Source organism: Apis cerana, linkage group LG7 (assembly GCF_029169275.1).
Source record: "Apis cerana isolate GH-2021 linkage group LG7, AcerK_1.0, whole genome shotgun sequence".
Lineage (NCBI taxonomy): Eukaryota > Metazoa > Arthropoda > Insecta > Hymenoptera > Apidae > Apis > Apis cerana.
In genome coordinates, this window is record NC_083858.1 from 748,047 (window position 1) to 773,347 (window position 25,301).

Consider the following 25,301-nt stretch of genomic DNA (forward strand, 5'->3'; position numbering starts at 1 on the left):
ATACCGAAAACCTTTGTTTCAGTCGAGATAGAGATCGACTTGCTCGATGGTATAATAATTAAACTAAGTACAGCTTCAATTACTAAGTAAAAGAGTTAGTGACCTCGTTTTCCGAAGCAATTCAACATCAAAGAAGTCTCAAATTCAACACTTACACGAATCATTTATCATAAGATAAAAGAGAATGTAAAGAAAAAAGTGCATTAAAATTTTTATCAAGAGTCTGATGTCTGAAACTGAAAAGTGTTATCACGTTATCTTGATTCATCGTCAGAATTATTTAAAAATTTAATAAAATATTGTTTATATATTTTTTTCTTAATATAATAAACAATCCAAATATATTATTATTAAATTTTTATCGGAAGATCTAATCTCATTAATGAATTAACAATTAAATCCACGAATATAAATTTTCTTTCTTAGTCATATTCTTAATCATAATCATAATCATGATCAAATTATCAGCAAAGTTACTTTCGCTTTCTTTTATATTGAATTGATCAAATTTTATTATCTCTCTTATATATAGAATATGGAATTACACGTTAAATTGTTCAAAGTATTTTATTCGTGATATCAAATTCTTGGCTGTACATTCTCCTTCAATTTTTAATCCTCGAATCGAAGACATACCAAATTCCAATGTCGACGAAAAATACAAAACAAGTAACTTTCGATAAATTATTATTCCTATCAGAGTAGAAGTCGTCCTCGAATGCGTCTGTGGTGACTTCGTTAAAGTGACTTCGTTGCTCTGGGAAGCAGATAACTTTGAAGCAACGTCGCGGATGTTTCTGGACTTCGGATAAATGAGATTAGGACGAATCTCCGCGAACAAGTCGCAATACTAGTCCCGTTCTCCATCGACACATTCCATGTAACTGCAAACAATCGTGGCAGAGACAAATTAAATTTGACCGAACATTCTGTCAAAATTTCTTGTACTTGGCTTTTCCCTCGCATTGATTATTATTTAATGTATAATTAGGCTGACGATTCTCCAAGGAATTTCAAGGTAATTTATGGATATGAAAACTTCGATGACGAACACATTCATCGGAAAATTTATTATATAGTTCGAAACTGTATTTTACTTTGACATGATTATCAAGAATATGCATATCACAAAGGAATGGAAATATTCAAAATGTTCAAATAAGAATTAATTAATTTAAGAAGTGGAATAAGGGAGAGTCGATATGGAGATAATCTTCTAAAATAAAGCATATAAGATAATGATTGTTCGTTCTTTTACAAAAAATTTTTATGAAAATAATATAACATTAATTAAATCTTATAATATATCTATCCTTGTAATATTTAATAATATTTCGATAATTTATAATAAGAATTTTTAATAATAAATTATTTATAGAAAATAAGGAATAAGAATCTTTTAAAATTTCGAATTTTTAAAAAAAAAATTCGTTCGATTATTTATTATATTAATATAAATAATAAAATAATATCGGTATATTTACTATATATTAATATAATAATATAAAAAGATTAAAAAAAAATATTATATTAGATTAAAAAATTACATATTAATTAAGTATTGATAAGTAACTTGGTTTATTCTTGTTACACTGAAATTATATTATTTATATAAAAATTTATATAAAAAAATAGAAATAAAGTTTTATTGAATGTACATATTAACGCCGCAATCAATAAAAAAATATATCTCTATGTTATGAAAAAAAAATATTTTGTTTTTATACATTTTTTTAAAAATTACAATATAATACAATATAATACTTTTTCTTTTTTGATAAAAAACATTACAGAAAATATTTATAATATACTGAAAAATAGAAAATAAAAAATTGTATAATTCTATATTTTTCAGTTATAAATATCTTTTTAAAAGTTTATATATTATATTTGATAAAGTTTCTAATCATCATATCTATCAAAATTTTTATTTTCTTTAAATAAGTTTATGTGGTATTTTATCTTATATTTTATAATTTTTAATTCTATGGAATGAAATATTTTAATAAATATTTCATAAATAATTTTATAAGTATTTAGTTAAACCGCTGATTGCAGCGCTGTAATTTATAATATAGTAATAATTTAACGTAACAAGTACACACACACAAGCACAAAAAATTATAGGCGCATATTTTGCATTAACACTAAATATTGCAATCTATAAAAATAATCACTATATTCACTATGATCTTACATATTAAATAAATATTTATATTGTAGAATATCTAAAATAAATTTATCGTATCGTTTGAGACATATGTAATGGTGTTAACATTCGATTAAATTCAGCATTTTTAAAATTTGCGCCACGCAAATTTGCATCATGTAAATCGGATCCTGATAAATCACAGCACTGAAATATATATTAATGTAATATATATAATTCATAATATAATAATATAATATAATATAATTATGTATTTTCAAAATAAGCTCAAAAGAGAAATAATTATTAAGGAATTATTTCAAGAGAAATAATTATTAAGGAATAATACCTCTAAATCTGCACCGGCTAATACAGCTGATCTAAGATCACAGTTTCTTAAAATAGCATTTTTTAATGTTGCTACTCTAAGATTTACCGCAGACATAATACTGCCTTCAAGATTGGCACCTTTAAGATTCACACCTTCCATATTAGCAGGTACACCTGAAGGATCTTCAAAATTACATGAACGAAGATTGGCAGCAGCTAGATTTGCACATAGCATTCTTACACAACTTAACACAGCACCTTGTAAATTTGCATGAGATAAATCAGCTCGTTCAAAGCAACAACCTGATAAATTTGAACCTGCCAAACTACAGCCACGCATAATTGCATACTAAAATATTATTTTAAATTTATTATTTCGTAATTATATTTATTAATTATTTATATGAACTTTATTAAATTCTTTCTTATAACTAATATTTATTTTAATATCAATATTCTAATCACCTTAAAATTTATATTTCTGAGATCTAATTGTGATAAATCAGCACCAACAAAATTACCACCTTGAAACCTAAGTTCTGATGTCGTAGGTGTTGACATAATTGCTTTAAGTACATCTTTACGAGTTAATGATACTAAACCACTTCTTTGAAGCTCCTCTTCATCTGCCATTTCAGTCAATATATTAATAGCACCTTCTATTCCATAAAAGCGTGCTTCTGCCAAAACACCTGATAAATTAATTTTTATTTAATTAATTTATTATATTTAATAAAATGAAAAATAAAAGAAAGAAATAAAATGAAATTAATAATAATTAAAGATAACTTGTATTCGATAAAACAATTTAAGTCAAAAATTTCATATAACTATAATAGAATAAAATAAATTATAAAATTTGTAATAAGCATACCTGCTGCATTCACATTGGTATCAAGTATTATTTGTCCATGTCTTAAATAATTCAACAATGGTTCAAAATATGTAGGACTTCTATCAATTAGAAATGCACCATTTTTATCTTGTCGGCTAGGTAAGATCCTTTGTTCAGTGTCTGTAGTGTCTGTAAACATTCTGTGTTTTCATATTATAAGTATGTTTAAGTTGCAAAAGTAAGTTTTAACTAAAAATTAACAAAAATATATCAGTATATCTTTTCATTTTCTCAACTATGATTAAACCATAAATAATAAATCAATAATATGAATGTATATGCTTACCTGGCCAACATACTCATTGGTTCCTTTTTTGTTAAAGTATCTCTGGTTGTTGTAAAATATTTTCCACCAACATTCAACGTAATCCATTCTGAATATGTATTTAATTGACTTGGAATACAAAGCTTATCCTTTGAAATAAAATCTTCTCCACATGAAACGTATAAAACATCATCATCCCTGTAATGAAATTGAAATAATTTATTTCAACAATTTCATAATATTTCAATAATATGTATTAAAAAAATATGAATTGATCATGATTAATATATAATTATTTTACCTGACTAGATTAATATCATCAATTTCTCCACCTTGAACATTAAATATTCTTTTGGCAACAATGTTAAATTTTGTGCTAGCTGCTGTTAATAATTCATCTAATGAATTGGTTACCATAAATACCTAAAACAAATAAATATCAAATTATATATATTTTTTTTTTATATATATAAAATATTTATTATAATTTCTTAAAATAATCACCTGAATAAATTTTGATTGGAAAACTTAGTTGTTACATACAACAAAACATGTAAAAAAATAAGAAAATATCTAAATTATATAAATTTTAGATTTTTGAATTATATTCCTTTGTAAAACTTAATAAACTTTCTGTGAATACAAATTTTATATTTATAATTTAATAATATTATAAAATAATAATTTTAATTATTAGTAATTTTTTACTAATAATTATTAATAACATAGTTATACAAAAAATTTTAATTGAAAATTAATTATTATTAATAATTTAGTAATAAATTTTAATATGATAATTTAAAAGATAAGTAATTTATCATAAATGTTGTATAAATTTCTCATTTCAAATAAACTATAATAAATTTTTTTAAATATTCAATATTTATTTAATAGGATTTTTATATTGTAAAAATTGTTATTTATTCATTATTAATATTTTTATTTAAATATTAATTTATAATATATAAATATTATGAAACACTATTTTATTTAATTATATATTATATTAATTTACCTATTAATTATAATATATATATAACTTTTTTTATATAAAAAATATAAAAAAATAAACAAGAACAAAACAAATATAAATATTTCATATAATATAAATATCAACAAATATCAAAAATAAATATTATATATTGTTTTCAAAAAAACTGATTTGAAGTATTTAGGTGATATGTATACATTTAACTATGTTTTAACTTAATAAATGTTGTTATATGTATTAATTAATATATACCATGTAAAAGTAAATATACATAAATTATTTATACTTATATTTATAAATGTTATTATAAATATTTTGCTATATATTTATATATTTTTTCTATATATTCCATTAGATATTGTTCTTCATAAATTTGTTTTATTACACAAAAACAAAATATATTGTAGATATATCTATTTTATTTATTTGAAATATAATTAAATGTATATAATGTATAATTAAATATAGTTTATATTAAATAAATATTTATATTTTATATATAAATATATATTTATAATAAATAATTTATATATATATTTATAAAAATTAATTTTCTTATAAACAAATGTATGAAATTGTATAAAAAAATTTTATTGTAATTTTTTTTTTACTTTTCAATGTAATGTCAACCCCTTATTCATTATAGTATTAGTTACATGACATTATATATTCTAAATTTATAAAATGTGTATTCATTTTCACATTTAAATATAAATATATTACCAAAAATAAAATATTTTATTTAAATATTAAAAGAATCTGCAAAAATATTAAATATAAAAATATTCTACATAACTATCTACATGTCTATAAATAAAAAAAAAATAATCAGAAAATATTACATATTTTCTGAAATATTATTTATATCAAAAATGCACATATAAATTTTTTAAACAAATTTTTTTTATAAGTTTATATATCACATATATATAAACATTATATATATTATATTATATTTTATATATATATATATATATATATATATATTTATATAATATAATATAGTTGCGATATAAAATAAAAATTAAAAAAATATAATGTTTAGGAATTCAATAAAAATGAAAAAATAAAACGTGAAGCAAAATTTATTATACATATAAATAAAATCGCAGCCACCTTGCCATTTGAAATATTGGTGCCATTGACAAAAAGCGTTATTCTCTTCATAATTAGAAAGTTATAAACCTCTATACGTAATAAAAAAAAAAGTAGTATCAATTAGCAATAACCAGACAAAATAGAATCACAAACAAGTTGCATTTGACATAGAATAACTTTATATAAGATCAGAAGTATAAATTTTTTAGATGTGTTTATTATCATGCACTAAACTGCACTTTTTATTGAAAAACGCCTTAAATCTAAAACTTTTATTTACTAATATATATTTTATAAATAATATATATATATAAAAAATTATAAATTAGATAAAAATATTACATATTATAATAGAAAATTTAAAATATTTTATTCTTTTTTTTTTATTAACTATTAAGATAAAATTCTAAAGATTCACCTTTTATTTTTGCATATTTATTGCAAAATATATTACTGACTTCGACATCTATATTATACCATAATATTTGTGATGTGAGTAAAGTTAGAAAGATTGGTACCACTGATTATTATTCATTTACTCACACAAATATAACATTTAACCTAGACGTAAAGCCAGAGAGTATGGCTGCATACTGTTTCATGGAATGATTTCGTTAGTGAAAATGAATAATTATTTAATGTTCAAGTGAATTATAATCACTTTGAATATTTTATTCATCATGGAATTAAGTTTACCCAACACGTTATTAGCAGGTGATCCACGATTAATAGATCATATTGTAGGAGAAGTTAAATCTCAAGGAATTTTTGATCAATTTCGTAAAGAATGTATCGCTGATGTTGATACAAAAGTATGTAATATTTATTTAATATTTTTAAATAATTTTAATAAAATTATTCATATGATCATTTTAAACAATGTTGTAAAATAATGATTAAAATGTAATATGTATTTATGCTTTTCAAATACTACATTTATGTATAGAAATTCTTTATGATTATAAATATTTATTATTCATAATAATTTTTGTCTTTTAATTACAGCCAGCATACCAAAATTTGCGTACAAGAGTTGAAGGATCTGTAAATTCTTTTCTTAGCAAACAATCATGGAAACCAGATTTAAACAAAAATCAATTGAGAGAAACATTACGAAAGCATATACATGAAGCTCCTTATTTAGATGCTGGTGTAGAACGCATAGTAGATCAAGTAGTAAATCCAAAAGTATATTCAGTTTTCATGCCTCAAATTGAAGATGTAGTATATAAATTTTTAGGAATAGAAAGACCTAAGGCAAAAGAAAAAAATGGTGCATGTGGCCTTAAAGATTTATTACCCAAAGATTTAGATCCTGTTTCGCCAGAGTCTGATAAAAATAGTTTAAAGGATGTATCTTTGGAATCTATGGATACAATGGAAGATTTAGAAATAAAGAAAGATATAAAATTAATTAATGAAAAATCACATGAGGAAGAAATTTCTTATGAAAAAAATAAAGATAACATATCTGAGAATGGACATATTTCTTCAGATGAAAAAGTATTAGATGAAAGTGATAAAACTTTTAATAAGACTGGTAGTATTTTAAATTTAAATATATCTGGAAAATCAGATGATAAAACAGAAGAGGATGAAGAAGACAGTCCTACTTTTGAACCAATTGATATTATGAATTTAAATGAATCTAACAATTCTAATGATTCTCATTTATCAGGTATATCAGAATTAACTAGCCATAGATCTAGAAGTCCTGATTTCTGTAATGAACTATCAAGAGACAATTTTGATTATAGTAATCAAGATTCACAATTAAGTAAAGTTTCTTCTGATTCTCGCTTATCAATTGTAACTGACTTTGGATCTTCTAATCATGCATCAACACCAATACATGAAGCATTGAAAGATGAAATAAATAAAGATAAATGTGATGTTAAAAATATTAAAGACAATTTTAAAACTGTCAAAGAATATGAATCTAATAAAAATAAAAATAATAAAAATATTTTTGAATTGAATAAAAATAAAGATGTACAAGATATTAAAGATTCTAAAAATATTAAAAACAATTTATCTTCTAAAGAAAACTGTCGTGATGCTACAAATAACAGCATAAAAGATAAGTATGAACATAAAAATAATAAAGATAGAAGCAGAGATGTTGAATCTAAATCAAAATCAAAAGATAAAAACCATATAAAAGAGGGAAAACATCATAGAGATAGAAGTAATGATAAAAAAAGAGAAAGGAATCATAGTGGATCAAAATATGATAAATATGATAAAAGTAAAACTAAAGATAAAGGTGATCAATTAAAAGAAAATACAGATAAAATTAAAGATATAGAAAAAGATAATTACAGTAAAATAAAGGATGATAAAATAAAAGAAACAGACAAGAAAGATAATATCAGTAAAGAAGGAAAAGATTTAAAAGATCTTTATAAAGAAAAAATTAGAGAACTCAGAGAAAAAAAAGAATTAACAGAAAAGGAAAAATTAAATAAAGACAATAAAGAATCAAAATCAAACAAAGAAAATAAAGATAAAAAAGATTCTCCAAAAGATAAAAAATCTTATAAAAAAGATAATAAAAGTTCTTCCAAAAATTCTTCATCGAGTTCTCATGAAATTAAAACTATTAAAATATCTGAAAAAATTATTGAGGGAAAAGAAAGAAAAAATGAATCAAAGGACAAAGATAAAAATAAACGAGATGAAAAACGAACTTCTAAGGAACATATAAAATCTAAAAATCATGTCAGTATGAAAATGGATTCGACAGAAAAATTAGATAAACAAGACATAAAGAAATTTATAAAAAATGAAAAAGAAGAAAAAATTGACAAATCTGAAACAAAAAAAGATATTAAGTCAAATAATGAAAAACTAAATAATAAAAAAGATGCAAAAAATTATATGCAAAATAAAAGCTCAACACGAAATGAGAAATTAGATAACAAAAGAGAAAGCAAAAATGATTCACAACATAAAGATAAAAAACGAAAAGAAGAAAAAAAGTCCAAATCAAAAGATGATCATTCTAGTTTAAGAAGAAATTCTAATGATCGACGTTCTACAGATAGGGATGGTTCAAATGGATCTAGTAGCAAAAATTCACAATCTAGCAATTCTGGATCTAATATTGCTAATAGTAAATCAAATACATCAACTTTTTCTAAAGAAACAAACCATATAAGTAATTCTGGTAGTGAAACATCAGATAATATTGAAGAAGCACATACAAGTGATTTAAAATTATCATCAGACCAACAAAGTTATAAATTGGACAGAATAACAGAATTACATTCAGAATACAAAACAGAAAGCATTAATAATTATGAAATGCATATTAAGCCAGAATTAGAATTTAATGATAATAATTTACCTTTGAAAAAACGAGCATTATTAGGAGAAGATAATAGCATTTCAGAAATGAAAGTGAAGAAACCAAAATTTGCAAAAAATATACATGAAGCTAAAAGATTAATGAAAATTAGAAAACAAATAGAGAAACAAAAACTTAAAGAAAATAAAAAGATGGAAAAGCAAAGTATTCAAAAAGTAGAACAACCAATACAATCAAATTCAGTAAATAATGATAATTTTGAAAGTATGCCAGATGAAGAACGTGTTCAAATAATAGAAATACCAGATGAAGAATATGAAGAACCATATCCTGAGAAACATACTAATTTAACTTTAGAAGAAAGATCAATAATGATGTTACAAACTGAAGCTGGTACAAAAGATTTATTGGAAACACATTCTAATTTGAAATTGAAATTATCAGACATGGAACTGTGTATTAGAAAATCATTAAATGAAACATTACCTAATAAAACATTAGAAGAAGAATCTGTCCAACAATCAAGTTCCAATATTCAAACAAAACTGTCTGACAATAAAGGAATTGAAGACTTACAAAATAAAGAGTCATTGTCTTCTACAATAGAAGAAACAAGTAGCAATATAATAAAGGCAGAAAAAATAGATAATTCTGTAGAAATATATTCTGAAAAACTAATACAACAAAAAACTAGTAGTTCATCTAAATTAGAAAAACATATAACATCTCAAGGCACAAAGTATTTTAACATTGATACTAACAAAATGGACATAAATGATAAAAACAAGCAATTAAACTCAAGTAATATAATTATAAATGATATAACTTATTCAAATGACAATAAAAATATAGAAATTCCTTCAACATCAAAATTTAAGGATGAAGATGTTTCTCGGGATAATCAAAACAATAGTCTTTCTAATTTCAATAGATATGTAACTGACATTAAATTAGTAAAAAAAGAATCGGAGGCAATAGAATTTACATCAATAGAAGTTGAAGATAATGAAGATTGTCGATACTTCAAAGCTGATAATGAAAAATCAGAAAAATTTTCTAGTTTCTTAGAATCATTAGAATTAGTGGAAAATAGTTCTTTAGAAGATATAATAGAAAGTTTAGGAGGACAAGTTGTATCTTCAATACCAAAAGCTATGGCACCACCTTTACCAAAACGTAAACATTCATCTAGCCCATTAACAGATATATTATTAAATAATTCAAATAATAACAATGATGGAGGGAACCATAAAAAAGTTCTCAATTCACCTAATGAAGAAGCATTAAATAACATAAAAAAAAGAAAATTAATAACTAAGAAGCAAAGACTCCAACAAAACATATGTGCTCCTCAAGCACTTTTAAATGGAGAAAATTTTGTTATGCCACTAAGTCCAGAAAGTGATGTATCCGCAACCAGTGAAAAAATTCCTTCTTCAAATCTAATTAAAGAAGATAAAGGGTATGTTAAATTTTTTTTTTCTTTTTTTTTTTTTTTTTCTTTTTTTTTTTTTTTTTAGTGTTAACTTTGTTTCTTTATTTATTCTTCAAGAAAAATATCTAAGAGTGTTTTATAAACTATTAAATGAATTTTTTGTTTTTGTAAAATAGATGTAATGAATTAAAAGTATTATATTTATCAAACATTTTTTTTAAGGTCCCTATTTATGAAAAAAGTTGTCAAGTTATCCAGAAGCTATCCATATATTAAAAAATCAACAAATTATATATAATACATAATATAAAAAGTTGAAAAAAAATCTACATATTTTTTGTAATATTTATAATTTTTAAATTATATATATCTTTACTGTCCATATTATAATTACTTTATTATGTAATTGCAGCCGGCATAGAAGCAGTCAACGTTATTCAAGTGATGATTTATATAAACCACGTCCACTATTTTCAAGTTCTTCTCGCAGAAGTAGGAGATCTAATCAGGTATAGCTAGTAGCTTGTAATTTAAGATGTTGAATTGTGTTTTACTTTATATAATACAAAAAAGAAATCCTAATTGTTGATTCTAGTAATATACATTTTATATCATATTTGAATCAAATATTTTTAAACTTTAAAATACTGATGTGACCAAGAAAAAATTTGTAAGTTATATATCTAATATGTTTAAAATTTAAATTTCTAAATTTTTTAATGCAAAACTTCATATAAATCAATATATATTAATATTTGTTTCAAATATATGTTATATTAGAAATAAGTTGACATTCATAATTAAATTCATAATTTTAAATTGGCTATTTATACTTATCTAAAAAAAAATATATTTAGGAATTCCTAAATGATATAATTTAAGCAAGAATTACTTATGTAGAAATATTGAATTTAATGCAGTATTATTAAAATACGCAATTACAAAATATTTTTAAATAAAAATAGACATTTTTTTTTGAAGAAAAATAATATAATATACAATATTTTAAAAAATTCAGAAAAATATGAACATTGTGAAAAAAAATAAATGCATTGAATTGAATTGTACAGTTATTAAATTTAATTAAAATTGGTTGTAAAATTGTACTTTTTCAAAGAACCTGTATAAATTTTGTACAAATAATGTATGTTTGAGTTAATCATTCAAACTATATTGAAGAATACATACTTAAGTAGTTCTCATTTATAAAAAAAAAAAGAAAAAAGATAGTTAATATTTTTTCATATTGCTTATATGAAATTTTTTGTATAAAGCTCAACTTCTTATAAAAAATATATAAATCTGCAATTAATGTGCAATTTTTATCAATATAAATGTACACATTGAAAAAATATATAAAAGTACATATTTATAGGGCTATAAATTAAAGAATTATTATATATGCACTATTTGACATGAATATAAGTTTTGTATATATTAACAAAAATTTTATACAAATATAATTTTTTTTTTAAGCTCTTATTCATCAAGTTTACATTATGATAAGAAATATGTGTAAAAATGTTGCAACCTGATAAGATTAAAAGGAAGGCAATTGTTACTTTTAAATAGTTATCTTATTCTAATATAAGATTTTACAAAAGTAATATTATTTATGTTTTTTATATACTCTATTGGCAATTTCTTTGTATTTAAGTTTAAAATGGATAGAAGTTGAAACTAATTATGTTGTGGTGTTTAAAATAATTTTAAGCAATAATTTTTTTTTCTTATTTTCCTTTTTTATTCTTTATTTTTAATAGAACAATAACAACAAAATTATAATACAAAAAATTATTATCTCATTTTTCATATAAACTTTCTATCTATTTAAAAATTGTAATATTAAATTTTTACAAAAGATGTTACATTTATTAATAAGCGTATTCTTTATTATTCCATATATGCATAAGTTTGTATAAATATGTACATAAAACAAGTATATTATACTTTATTACTGTGAAAATATTGTAGAATATTTTTTCCAACTTTTTAAGATATTTATTGCCATATGTAACATAGTAAACAATTTATAAAACTCATTACTATTATATTATAATTGCTTTAAAATAAAATGACTTTTTGTATACATGTTAAAAAGTTTATAAATATTTAAATCCTTTCTTGAATTTTAAATAATATTTAAAATTAGTTATATTCTTTGGTGTGTTTCAATTGAAATTTTTTTAAATAATTAAAACTATATGTAAAAAAGATTTCATTTTATTTATTGTAAATAAAATTGAAATAATAATTATATGTATCTACATGTAAGTATTTAGATATATATGTATATATATAGATGATATAAATTTTTAAATCATAGACTTAAGTAATAAAAAAACAGGTTATTAAGGCATACATTTCATAATACAATTAAATAATTATATATATAGGATGTTAATATATTTTTGACATTTTGGATATATAACAAATATAAAAATTTTGATTGAAGTTTATTTATTAAATTATAAGAAATTTAAATTCGCATTAAATGAAGCAACAGAAATGGAATATAATGGTTGCGATAGAAGATAGAATCTTACTTTATTTATGAATCGTTTTATTTAATACAAAATAATTGAATTATTTATAATTTAATAAGTATATTTCAACTGACATTTTTGTTATCAACTTTTGTGTTTATTTTGACCTTTAAAATCGATCTATCGCACGAATATATTAACACCTGTACATTAAAAACTTTGATTACATTTGTTGAATCATTCTAGTTTTTTCAACTCATGAAAAATAATATCGTTTTAAATATTTAATTTTTCCGTAATTAATATTTTTAAATTTTAATTTTGCAATACAATCGAATTTTTATGTATTATTCAAAAAATTATGACATAAATGAGTTCATGCATTTAAAATTTATATTACATAACTCATTCGATTAAATCATTTTAGAAAAGCATTAGCGTGTAAAGTACTGCACATGATAGCTCGTAATCTTGATATTTTCTATAATTAGAACAATATGTGTAGTTTGTCATATACTACGTAACATGATCTTGTACATGTTTTTACAACATTGCATTGTCTAGAATATAGTAAAACCGTCCATAGAATACTATGAAGTACAAAATGCAAGTCATTAAATTTTTCAATGATGGTAATTATTTATTTTCATTTTCATGATGAATTTGATTAATTTTTATATGAAACAAATAAATATGTTTTTGACAAAATATGCATAATTGATATATGATAATTGATATTGATATGTAATGACATTAAGTTTATTAAATATTTTTATTTTAAATATAATATAGAATGACTAAAATGAAAAAAAATCAAATAAAAATATTTTTTATGTATATGATTAAAAAATATTAATACCATAAACATACCATAAACATTTACCATAAACATATATATCGATTTATTATTTATATTTTACAATTAATAAAGGAATTTAAAAATTGTAATTAAGTACATAATTACATTATACATTAAAATAAAATAATTAAAAGCTAATGTAGTTTTTATTAGTATATCTAAAAAAAATAAGAAAAATTCTAAAAAATTGTATTAGAGAGATCCATTCTGTGATTTCAAATTCAACGACCCATGTCCATTTATGAGAGGATTAATGGATGCATTATTGTATGCTGTATATAGATATAAAGCATGTCTTATATATTATATTATATATTTATTAAGCTACTACTGCGTAGATATTATACGCACCAACCACGTGGTTGAATACGACGCATGCGTGACACGTGCGCGTACATCTAACCTCACCAAACGAATGTGTGACGACGACGACTCGTAATCGTATCGCGAAGAATGCCAGTATGTATCGAGTTCCGTAACGATTCAAATAAACAATCAAATGCAAACGCCATGTATCCCCATATTTTAAGAAAATAGTGTAAGAAAATAAAATAACTTATATGTGGCGTGAATACCAGGAGGGGACTATACATTGTAAATTTACTATTATCGTGAGTAGCAGGCTTTTCAACTCCAATACGTTCCATTAAGATCAACGAATACGATTACGTCTCATTATTTCGAAAGAACGAACATTATCCTCATATCCTTTTGAATGAATGTTTCGGCGATTACAAAGCAAATGTTGCTACATAAACGATAAATCGGCATCAATTATTGCCGAATGCGTGTTGTCTACTTCAAAAGAGTGTATATAAAAATTGCGGCATTTTGAAGCTGCGAATTGAAAATTACGTTAAAGCATCTTCAGGAAATATGAATACTGAAATTTATGAGACTTTACCTACATCATCTGTGGCTGTACACATGACAGCAGGTGCATTTGCCGGAATTATGGAACATTGTGTTATGTATCCACTTGACAGTGTTAAGGTAATAACTTTATTTCTTATATATTTTTTCTAAGATACTTTACATAACCTCAACTATTATTTCACGGAATTTAATTTCCGTCATATTCTAACATCATCATGATATTTAATATCATGACATTGCAAGTCGCACAATCTTTGAATAATAAAATGTGATATTTAAAGACACTTCTTTGAATTTTATCTTTTTCCTCATTCAAATCTGGAAATCAGGTTTATCATATATGATCTCGTCGATGTAATCTTAAATAAATAGACAAATACTTAAATTTTCGAGGTAATTGCAAATATTCGTAAAATATAATATAATATTAATATTCAACTATAATTTCGTGTTTTGTATCTCAATTATAAATTTATTGTGCAACTAGTGTAAGCAATATAATTTCGCAATTACTTCCAGGTTTTTTAGAATTTACAAATGATTGTAATACATCATCAAATAATTTAATATTAATATTTTATAATAATAGTTTATATTTCAATACATATATTCAATAAATATATAATTTATTATTATCACAATATTAGAAAATATTGTTATTAATGTAAATTTAACTATTCATAATTAAATAATAATGGAATTATGTTAATTGATAATAATAAATAAAAAAATTTTATATAATAAAAAATAAATTTTCTAATCTCTATTTAATTGTTTTTAATTAATTTATAAATATGTAAACATTTCTTATAATCTTATAATTTTTTATTATTAAGATATATGATTAAAATTCTACTTATCTTTTTATAAACTTGATTTTAGATATTTATTTTATATAATTTTATTTATTAATTGTATATATATTATTTCAGTATTTGATATATTTATTGTATCATATTTATGTATATTATATTTTGCAAAGTATAAACAATACCTAAATATTATATTATATTATATTTGTAATTTTATAATATTAAAAAAGATTAATTGTAAATAATTTTAACACATAAAATAATTAAACTGAACATGAGTTTCAAACATTCATTATATAACACATTTCTTAGTTCTGTTACAGTAGGTTCTATTTTTGGTTTTCTTTTCAACCTACAATCTATATTAGCAATTACTTTCACAATTACTTAGAAAATATACTTGCAATGAAATGTAAATATAAAATATAAAATAATAATATGAAAATTTATATTATATAAACAATATATTATAAAAGTAAAGATTTTAAATTTAATTTAATGTTCTATATTTTCTTTATATTATTTTTAAAATATTATATATTTATTTATATATTTCTTTTTTAGATTTTTTTTCTTATATATTTCTATAAGTTTAAAGTTTATTTCTTTAGTTTTCTCATCATACCAATTAAAATTTTAAAATAGTAACAAAGATTTCCCAATCTAATAAATATTTAATAAAAGTTAAATAATTTAACTTTTTTTATTATTGCATTCTAAATCATATTCTTATATGTGTAATCTTTATGTGTAATCAATACTTTAAATTAGTAATAAAATATGACATTTGGAAAGTGTAAAAATAAAATTTTAAATAAATAAATTTATTTACACATATATATTTTTTATATTTTATTATATATTTTTATTATATGTATTTTATATTTTATTTATATTATTTAGACAAGAATGCAAGCATTAACACCAAATGCAGGTGTAAGAGGTGGAGTAAGAACTGTTCTAAGGAGAATGGTACAACAAGAAGGTTTTTTGAGACCAATTCGTGGTATGAGTGCAATGGTTGTAGGAGCTGGTCCTGCACATGCATTGTATTTTTCATGTTATGAGTTTATTAAAAATAAATTTTTGAATTCAAGAACATATTCTGAATTGAATGTAGCTCCTTATGCAATTGCTGGTTTTGTGGCAACACTTCTTCATGATGGTATAATGAATCCAGCAGAAGGTAAAACATTTTAAATTTATTAGCAAATAAATAAATTATTCATTTATCATGTAATTTTCATATATTATGTCCAAATATTTCCAAAACATGCTAAATATGTTTTTTTATGGAAACTTAATAAGCTAAATGTGGTTAATAATTTTTAGAATTTTTTCCAATGAAGAAAATAATTATCTTATTCCAGTGGTTAAACAGCGATTACAAATGTATAATTCTCCTTATCAAAATGTTATGACATGTATAAGAAATATATATAAAAATGAAGGTGCATATGCATTCTATAGAAGTTACACGACACAATTGACTATGAATATACCTTTTCAAACAATCCATTTTGTTACTTATGAAGTTGCACAAGTTGTCACAAATCCTAATCATATTTATAATCCAATAGCACATATGGTATCAGGTATACATATTTTTTGAAAGAAAATAATATTATATTATATTATATTTTAAAATTTATATGTTTATATTGGATTTAACATGTGAATAAATTACAGGTGCATTAGCAGGAGCTGTTGCTGCTGCAGTTACAACACCTTTAGATGTTTGTAAAACACTTCTAAATACCCAAAATGGTGTACAGGCTCAAGGCATGAAAGATGCTTTAAGAATTGTGTATAGATATGGAGGTTTATCTAGTTATTTCCGTGGTTTAAATGCCCGTGTTCTTTATCAAATGCCAGCCACAACTATTTGTTGGTCAACGTAAGTATAAAATAATTTTAATAAGAATTATATTATAAAAAAAAAATATTATAAAATAGAAAAATATTAATTATAGATATATAAAATATGAAATTAATTATATGTCTACAAATCTAAAATAAATTAATAAATAAAATTAATCCAATAATTATGATATATTGTGATATATTATGATAATTATAATTATAAATAATTTATATTTTCTATTTTGTATTATACTGTATAATATTATTTAAAATGTTAAATATAATAATTTTTGTTTATTAATTATTTAGATATGAGTTTTTCAAATATATATTTCAAGAAAAACAAGATGATGGATATCGTGGACCAGAAGTTGATAATGATTCTTCAAATGAAATTAATCAGAACCAAAGTTCAAATTCTAGATTTCATTTTCTAGTCTTTTTCAAGATATGAGCGTATATCTCAATAAAAATGCTCCAACCTCAGTGTTACTTGGTGTGACAACGAGTTAAGTATTTTTGAATCTTTACTGACACCATTTGAACTGAAGAACTATTGAATGGTAGATAAAATATCCGTTTTTTCGTATTTGGAGAGTTTATCAACAATATTTCGTTAATTCATCTACGCTATTATTACATGTATATAATAATTCATAATGAAGAAATACATGTATAAATGAAAATCCATTTTGAGCCAAGTGCGGGACGCAAGCTCAACAGAATAAGAAAAATGAATCAGAAAATTTCTTTAGTTATTTTTTAATATATGACTATTTAATAATGTATAATTACAAACTAATGACTGCATTTTCTAGTACATTGAAGTAAACGGCAAGTAGTATTTTACAAATATTCACCAAACCATTAAAACATTATTAATTGATATAAAATCTAAAACAAGGAATTGTTAATATAATAAAAAGATATTTTGTTTTTCTTAACATACTATAAAATACTATAAAGATAGAATCTTTGAAACTTTTATTGAATATCATATTTTATTAAACAAAATAATTAACAATGTATTATTTTAAAAAATTAATGAAATACAATTATTAATTAGTAATATTATTTCACAAAAGATAACATAATATAAATGTTGTGTAAATGATAGTTATTCAATATTAAATGTACTATCATTTACCATATCATTTATATTAATCAACAAGAAATTCATTATGAAAATTTAAAAAAGATTATATAACAAATATGCTAAATTATATGTAAACTATGTTCAATTTATTTATGAAATAGTTTATATAACTTTTGTTATAAAATAATTTATGAATTATTCGCGTGAATGTATTTTTGGCGTTCATAAAATACGTGATAAAAAATTTAAATGTTAGAATAATTATTCATTCAAAGTGAACCATGTAATTTTGAATCAAAATGATATACACATATTTTGTATAGAAGAAAACTGTTAAAAGTATTTTAATTAAATACAGTAAAATTATATTGGTTAAATCATAAGTAAAACAATAATATAATTATCTTTAAAAATATTAAATTTGAAAAATATGCTCTATTTGAATAGTAAATTAGAATAATAAATTTAATTAGTATATTTAAGATTGTACCATTATTGTACACTTAGATTAAAAAACAAACAGTGGGATGCATGGAAAAATTGATTAGCAAAGCAGTGTGTGTAGTACAATTAAAATAATACATTTAAAATTTGAAATTAAAAATTCTTAATTGAAATCTCATATACTTCGAATGAAAAATATGAAATTTTAGTATTCGATTTATTATCATAAAATAATAACGCGGTTCATCTAAATTTAGACAAAATGTAAATTTACTAATACCTTCATTAATTATGAAATGAAACGTTAGATAAGTCCTACATAAAAAGGTACAGAATTTAGACTATCTTGTAGAACAGTATAGTATAAGTTAATATTGCGTGTGTACAGTATGAAGAAACAAATTATAAAGCAAAGAAACGGCAATTTTATTGTGCAACAAGTACAATTCGCCTTGATTATACAAGTACAAATTAAGAATTGCTCCTTAGTCTGTGTAATATAAATAATTCATCTAAACATTATATCACAATATTGCTTCCTATGGCTGTGATTACTGAGTCATTTGATGTTGACTTTAAGAGGGAGTAATATCATATGAAAACTCATACTTCACGCCATATTTATTTATTATTGTTCATCGCTACCGATATAATATTATTTGACACCTTAAAACATGTCATTAATTGTTGTATACATAAAAATATATGTATAATCTTTTTATAAATGTCTTTTGATAAATTTTTTTTTTCAAACGAAGAAAAATATATATTTAAATTATTTTTATGGTGCGAAGATATGATTTTTAACAAAAAAATAAAATTTATAATAAAATTTGGCATATAAATTAATCTATGCATGTAAATATACATGTATATGTTATATGTATAATGTAAAATATCAATACACCGAATAAATAAACAGTATTTAATTCGGTGTTTAATAAATGTGCATTTCGCAGTAATCTTTAAAATTTATAATAATCGCGCAAAATTTAATTTTTTTTAATTGTTCAAATAAATACTCACTTTACATAGTATAAAAATTAATATTAGCGCCTAATTTTTATTAATATTTACGAAATTAAATTTTATGTATATTTGCAGAGATCATGATGACCAATTAATTTTTATGGACTATTTACCTGAAAAATTAATAGAGTTACTCATTTTAATTAATATTTGCTTGTTAAATTTTTTATCAACTTATATATAAAATAATGCTCCCACTGATATATTATTGCATAAGTTGATAATGTTAGCGCACGAAAAAATAAATGAACGATATACAATAAAACGTATTATGTGTAATAATAATGTAAATAAAATAATTCTGTAATGTAAATAAAATATAAAAAGAGTCATGAAAATATTATTTTTGTCTACTAAATTAATAAAAAAAACATTAGAAAATCGCGATAACATGTACTCTCATTTCAGAGTTATGATATGTTGAAAATTCTTTATAAATGTAATTTTTTTTTAAATCAGTGGGCTTACATTCAAATTTTGATTACAATTTTATATAAATTATTGAACACGTAATAAAATTAAATCATGACAACCAAAGGAGTCTGTAATACACGGTGTCAAGCATTTCATACTGAAATGATAAAAAAAGAGGAAAACACACGTATTAACTGGTTTTTGAAAAATCAACAGAAATTATTGGATCATTTAGAAAAAGTAACAAAAGTTGAATTGCCGCCGAAATATGAACCAGAGAAAAAACCAAGCATAGGCATTGTATATAATCGTAAATAATATATTACATATATTTATACTTATTTTATAATAAAAATTATATGAGATTTTTTATTTTATAGATACATTTGAAACCCTTACCAAATTGGAGACCTCTCGAACCTGATGGTTCTATCAATATGAATATAATGAAACCAATTGATCCACAAACAAGAGCCATGTTATTTGAAGATGCTCCAAGCTTTATCACCAATGAAAATTACACTTATAAAAGGTTTTACATATATTAATATTTTGTAATAAAAGAAAAAAAGATTTTAATAAAAAAATCTGTTATATTTCTTCCTTTATATTATTTTTGATTTCAACTTTTTTTATTGAAAAATATATCAATATTTTTTATTAATAATTTCATTACTAACTAATTTCATTAATTATTTTAGATTAAAAGATCTTCCAGAAAATCGTTATTACTATCCGGAATGTACAAATTGGATATATGGATGGCATCTATCAGATTATCCATCAATTCCACGAAGTAAAGTTTCACATACATTTGTTATGATGCGTGAATTTTATCATCCAAAAATATCAAGTCTTCATAAAGATCCAGAATGGTATCGTCCTTCAAGAAGAGTAACATTTGTATGCGATGAAATAAATTAATTATTCTATTAAATAAAATTTCAATCAGGTATATTTTTATTCCAGAGTTTTATTATAAAAATTGTTTATCAGCTATCTCTTTTAATTACTAAAAATTTTATAAATTTATTATATAATTTGTTAATTTTTATTTTTTGATTTATATTATTTTATAAATAATAAAAAATTTTCTTATTATATTAATATTATTGTAAAAATATTAATATTGTAAAAATTTTGTGTTTTTATTTTTGATATCATTTATTAGCATATATTTTATATAACAATAAATTTTTTACATTCATTTTTTATTTTTAAAAATAAGTTATGTTTTATTAACGATACTTTACATTTAATACAATTTCAACAATAAAGATATTTTGCTAAACAATTATTATACGTTTTTCACATTGAAATGTTACAAATAAGAATAATTTTTTTTTTTTATATTTTATAAGTAACATTTTATAACATTTTAATATTTTACATTATAATATTTTAAAGAGAAATACTTTCACATATTATACATTTAATTTTATATTTTTTAGTTATTCTATCTTTTTATCTTCTTTATCTATATCTAAATTAATCAACTGTTGTAATTCTGGCGGTAATAAATAATCTGCTTGTCCTGGTATAGCATGAAAAATGAAATTAATGAATTTTTGAAAATGTTTAGTAACATTATAGAGTTTTTCCTCTAATGATTTCTTATTTGTATGACAATTAATAATTTCTTCTTTCATAATATTAATTATATCTCTCAAACGGATTATTAATTCATAAAATTCATCAATTTTTTCCTGCATTAATATATAATTTTTTATAAAATATTTTTTTAAATAATTAATAAAATTTGAATAATTTTATTACCTCGAAGTATTTATGTATAGCATGTTTTTCTTTATTACTTCGTACTCGCTCTAAGCAAAGAACATAAATTATATCTGTGATACTTTGCATTTCAAACTGACGTTTTTGAATAAACATATCTCTATTTGCCTTTTCTTTTAATTCTTGCATTTCGTTTTCAAATTTAATATGTCTCTTCCTGTATAAATTTTAATTCAAATTAATTATGCAAATGCATTATCTACGAATATACAGATATAAACCTCATGATTTGATTGAAATCAGCGATTATAGTATCCCTTTTAGCACAAAATAATTTTTCAAAATCATTATATAATGATTGTGTAATATGTGTGATTTCTACGCGCATCTTTCGTATCATTTCCTGTGTTATATTCATCCGTTCTTGTATAATTGCTTTTTGAGTATTCTTGGCACATTCTTCGGCTGCTTTACGCCATTCTTTCTAAGAAAAATAATTATCTTTTTTTTTTATAAGTTATAGCTTATCATTTATTTTATTAGTATTATATATAAATATAAGCTTATGCAAATTCTTATAAACTATTTTCTCAAAAATTAATAAAGATATCAATTTTTTTTTATTTTTTCCAATTAAATGAAGAAAATATAATGAGAGAAAGTGATCTTTTGATAAATAAAAAAATTTAGCATAAATCATTGTTAGAATGAATGATAGAAAGCTATCTTTTTAGATTTTTTAAATAGAAAATGGTATTAATTTTTTACTATTCAAACAATTCTTATAAAATAAAATAATCAATTAAAAATTACTTAAATTATTTTTTTTATTTTTATTATAAACTAAGAACTTGTAGTAAAAATTTATACATGAATGCGAAAAAATCGGAATATTATTATTTCATTACATGTTCAAAATGTTATTATATAATTTTGATTTTTAAATACTCATATAGAAAAACTTCTTTTCTTATTAGTTTTTAACAAAAATTTAACACCAATCATTTATTATCAGTTTGTATTAAAAGACAATTTAATTAAAAGAAAAAAGAAAGTTTATATCTTCATTAATTTTTAAAAAAATAATTTTTAATACTTTATATGAATCATCTCTATATTATACAAATATAAATATATATATATTTTTTTATTTTCGTATATATTTTTTCAATAGAATCTCATTCAATTATCTGTTTTTAATTTTTTTTCGAATGAAATATTATATGTATATATATTTTTTTTTTCATAAGGCAAAGTTAGATAACGATTCTCATATAGAACAACCTTGAAGAAAGATACAGTTACACAATCATATATTTAACATTTTTAAAATAAAAATTTTTCATTACATGAAATTTTTTATTTGTATAAGAACTTAATTATAAATGTAAAATTAATATCAATTAAATGAAATTAAAAAAAATTATTTGTAATAAATTAAATGTTATATTAAATTAATCACGAAATCTTAAATTTTTTTAATATTATAGTTTAACATATAGTTTATATACAATATAGTTTAACATATCATTTATATTATTACTTATCTATTCGATAAAAACACATCAGCTTATCAGATTTTACTTTAGAAATTTTATTTTAGAAAAAAAAATAAAAAAAAAGATTTTTAAAATATTTTATGTATATGATTATAATTATCATTTTATGTATATGTATATAATCAATTGAAACATTATTTCAAATTTAAATAAAATATTATTAAGCTATTTATTATTAAGCTATTTTTTGTTGAAATATCAATACTAATTAAATTATAATAATTTATTAATTAAATTTTATTTTTTTCTCTTATACTTAATATATAGATAGTTATTAATAACAAATATTAAAAAATATTCATTTAAAAAACAATAAATTCTTGTGAAATTTTATGAATAATATATGAAAAGTAATGAAAATTATTACTTCAAGCTGTTTTTGTAAATTGACTCGAACAGATTCAAGGAAATTTTGATATTTTTCATGTAATTGTTGCGTTTGCAAATCAGCTTCTCGCCTTTTTTTTGCTTGATATAAATAAAACTTCTCTCGCGATTGCCTTTCTACTTTTTCCCTTAAACTTTCTTCAACTTCCTTTTTTAAATTTTCTAAGAGAGCTTCTCCTATCTCTATTAATTTTATTTAAAATATATTATTTAAAATATATTTGAATTACTATTTTTATTTGAATTATATCGCGTATATTTAATAATATTGATAATATTACCTAATATATTTTGATGTACAAATGCTTTTATGATTTGATGATCTGTTGGTGGTACATCATTTTTGGTCATTTGATTCTCGGATGGAATTGAAAAACATGGTTTTGATGTTTTTGATGTTATTAGTACATCTAGTAATTTTAATGTATCATGATGAGTATAGTCAAAAAATACTTGTGCCAAGGATGGACCAAGGCAAGTGCGAATTACTGACGAAGGCGGAACATCATTGTTCGAACATAATTTTACATTACATTTTACACTTGTTTGATCTGTAAAAATTTTACTTTTTCTATTCACTCAAAGATGTAATAAAATATTAATAAGCATTATTTTAACTTACGCATATTTTTTATATTTAGAATTTGATACGAAAAATTTATAAAGAATAAATAAATTTTAAGAAAGAATTAACCTTTCCAAAATATCTTTAATTGAAGACAGATGATTGATCTGAAGAAAAAAACAAAAGAAAGAATAACCATTCTCAAATATAAATATAAAAATTTTGGCAGTAATACTTAAAACTTACAAAAAATTATATTTTTAACAATAAAATTCTAATAAAAGATATAAATTCATATAATACAATTTTCTTTATAAAATTGTATCATTTTATATATATGTTGTATTATTATTATTATATAATAATAATAATAATAATAATAATAATAATAATAATAATAATAATAATAATAATAACAATACACACACACGCATACAAAATAAATTATTACAATTGATAAAGAGAAATTACTATGTTGAATAAATTGACATGATGATTTAAATATAATATAAAAAATTATAAATTTTATTTAAAAATCTAAAAAATTATATGAAATTTTAAAGAATTTTAACTATATATTCTAAATCTATGAAAATAAATTTTAATTTAATAGAATTCTAAATTAAAATTTAAAGTTAGAAAAAATTATTACTGAAATTTTATTAAAGTTTCTTAAATTATATTCTTATTCTTATTGTTAA

General features: G+C 21.2%; 5 protein-coding genes and 1 long non-coding RNA gene across 11 annotated transcripts; 3 read left to right on the forward strand and 3 right to left on the reverse strand.

Moving 5' to 3' along the window:
* Window positions 1–551: 551 nt before the first annotated feature.
* On the reverse strand, window positions 552–5,919 carry LOC107995241 (BTB/POZ domain-containing protein KCTD9). 3 transcript variants are annotated; one of them, XM_062077498.1, is made up of 8 exons: window positions 5,747–5,886; window positions 4,144–4,166; window positions 3,941–4,062; window positions 3,661–3,837; window positions 3,354–3,514; window positions 2,945–3,171; window positions 2,499–2,828; window positions 552–2,356 (listed from the first exon to the last, which is right to left on the reverse strand). In XM_062077498.1, the coding sequence occupies exons 3-8, from the start codon at window positions 4,054–4,056 to the stop codon at window positions 2,240–2,242; spliced, it is 1,128 nt and encodes a 375-aa protein (XP_061933482.1). In that variant the 5' UTR covers window positions 4,057–4,062; window positions 4,144–4,166; window positions 5,747–5,886; the 3' UTR covers window positions 552–2,239. The 3 variants fall into 3 exon arrangements, with proteins under 3 accessions (XP_061933482.1, XP_061933481.1, XP_016908108.1); XM_062077497.1 differs by lacking the exon at window positions 4,144–4,166 and having other exon boundaries at window positions 5,747–5,919; XM_017052619.3 differs by lacking the exon at window positions 5,747–5,886 and having other exon boundaries at window positions 4,144–4,181.
* Window positions 5,920–6,237: 318 nt separating this feature from the next.
* On the forward strand, window positions 6,238–12,573 carry LOC107999084 (biorientation of chromosomes in cell division protein 1-like 1). Of its 2 annotated transcripts, XM_062077496.1 has the most exons (4): window positions 6,238–6,540; window positions 6,734–10,500; window positions 10,696–10,812; window positions 10,886–11,025. In XM_062077496.1, exons 1-3 carry the CDS (start codon window positions 6,409–6,411, stop codon window positions 10,769–10,771), a joined length of 3,975 nt encoding a protein of 1,324 aa, XP_061933480.1. In that variant the 5' UTR covers window positions 6,238–6,408; the 3' UTR covers window positions 10,772–10,812; window positions 10,886–11,025. The 2 variants fall into 2 exon arrangements, with proteins under 2 accessions (XP_061933480.1, XP_016914240.1); XM_017058751.3 differs by lacking the exon at window positions 10,696–10,812 and having other exon boundaries at window positions 10,886–12,573.
* Window positions 12,574–12,680: 107 nt separating this feature from the next.
* Window positions 12,681–16,159, reverse strand: LOC133666470 (uncharacterized). Its single transcript, XR_009830646.1, has 2 exons — window positions 15,689–16,159; window positions 12,681–15,012 (listed from the first exon to the last, which is right to left on the reverse strand). It is a non-coding gene; the product is annotated as an uncharacterized LOC133666470 (long non-coding RNA).
* LOC108002496 (mitoferrin-1) lies at window positions 14,414–20,281 on the forward strand. Its single transcript, XM_062077501.1, has 5 exons — window positions 14,414–14,811; window positions 16,410–16,692; window positions 16,877–17,101; window positions 17,196–17,403; window positions 17,679–20,281. Exons 1-5 carry the CDS (start codon window positions 14,695–14,697, stop codon window positions 17,821–17,823), a joined length of 978 nt encoding a protein of 325 aa, XP_061933485.1. The 5' UTR covers window positions 14,414–14,694; the 3' UTR covers window positions 17,824–20,281.
* Window positions 20,282–20,422: 141 nt separating this feature from the next.
* LOC108002498 (protein SPMIP1-like) lies at window positions 20,423–21,315 on the forward strand. The gene is made up of 3 exons (XM_017064219.3): window positions 20,423–20,652; window positions 20,733–20,884; window positions 21,054–21,315. Exons 1-3 carry the CDS (start codon window positions 20,464–20,466, stop codon window positions 21,274–21,276), a joined length of 564 nt encoding a protein of 187 aa, XP_016919708.1. The 5' UTR covers window positions 20,423–20,463; the 3' UTR covers window positions 21,277–21,315.
* A 175-nt stretch (window positions 21,316–21,490) lies between these two features.
* Window positions 21,491–24,929, reverse strand: LOC108002451 (uncharacterized). Of its 3 annotated transcripts, XM_062077500.1 has the most exons (7): window positions 24,847–24,929; window positions 24,658–24,767; window positions 24,317–24,586; window positions 24,016–24,218; window positions 22,371–22,573; window positions 22,129–22,306; window positions 21,491–22,058 (listed from the first exon to the last, which is right to left on the reverse strand). In XM_062077500.1, exons 2-7 carry the CDS (start codon window positions 24,659–24,661, stop codon window positions 21,804–21,806), a joined length of 1,113 nt encoding a protein of 370 aa, XP_061933484.1. In that variant the 5' UTR covers window positions 24,662–24,767; window positions 24,847–24,929; the 3' UTR covers window positions 21,491–21,803. The 3 variants fall into 3 exon arrangements, with proteins under 3 accessions (XP_061933484.1, XP_016919627.1, XP_028524865.1); XM_017064138.3 differs by lacking the exon at window positions 24,016–24,218 and having other exon boundaries at window positions 22,371–22,569; window positions 24,847–24,921; XM_028669064.2 differs by lacking the exon at window positions 24,847–24,929 and having other exon boundaries at window positions 24,658–24,781.
* Window positions 24,930–25,301: the final 372 nt, after the last annotated feature.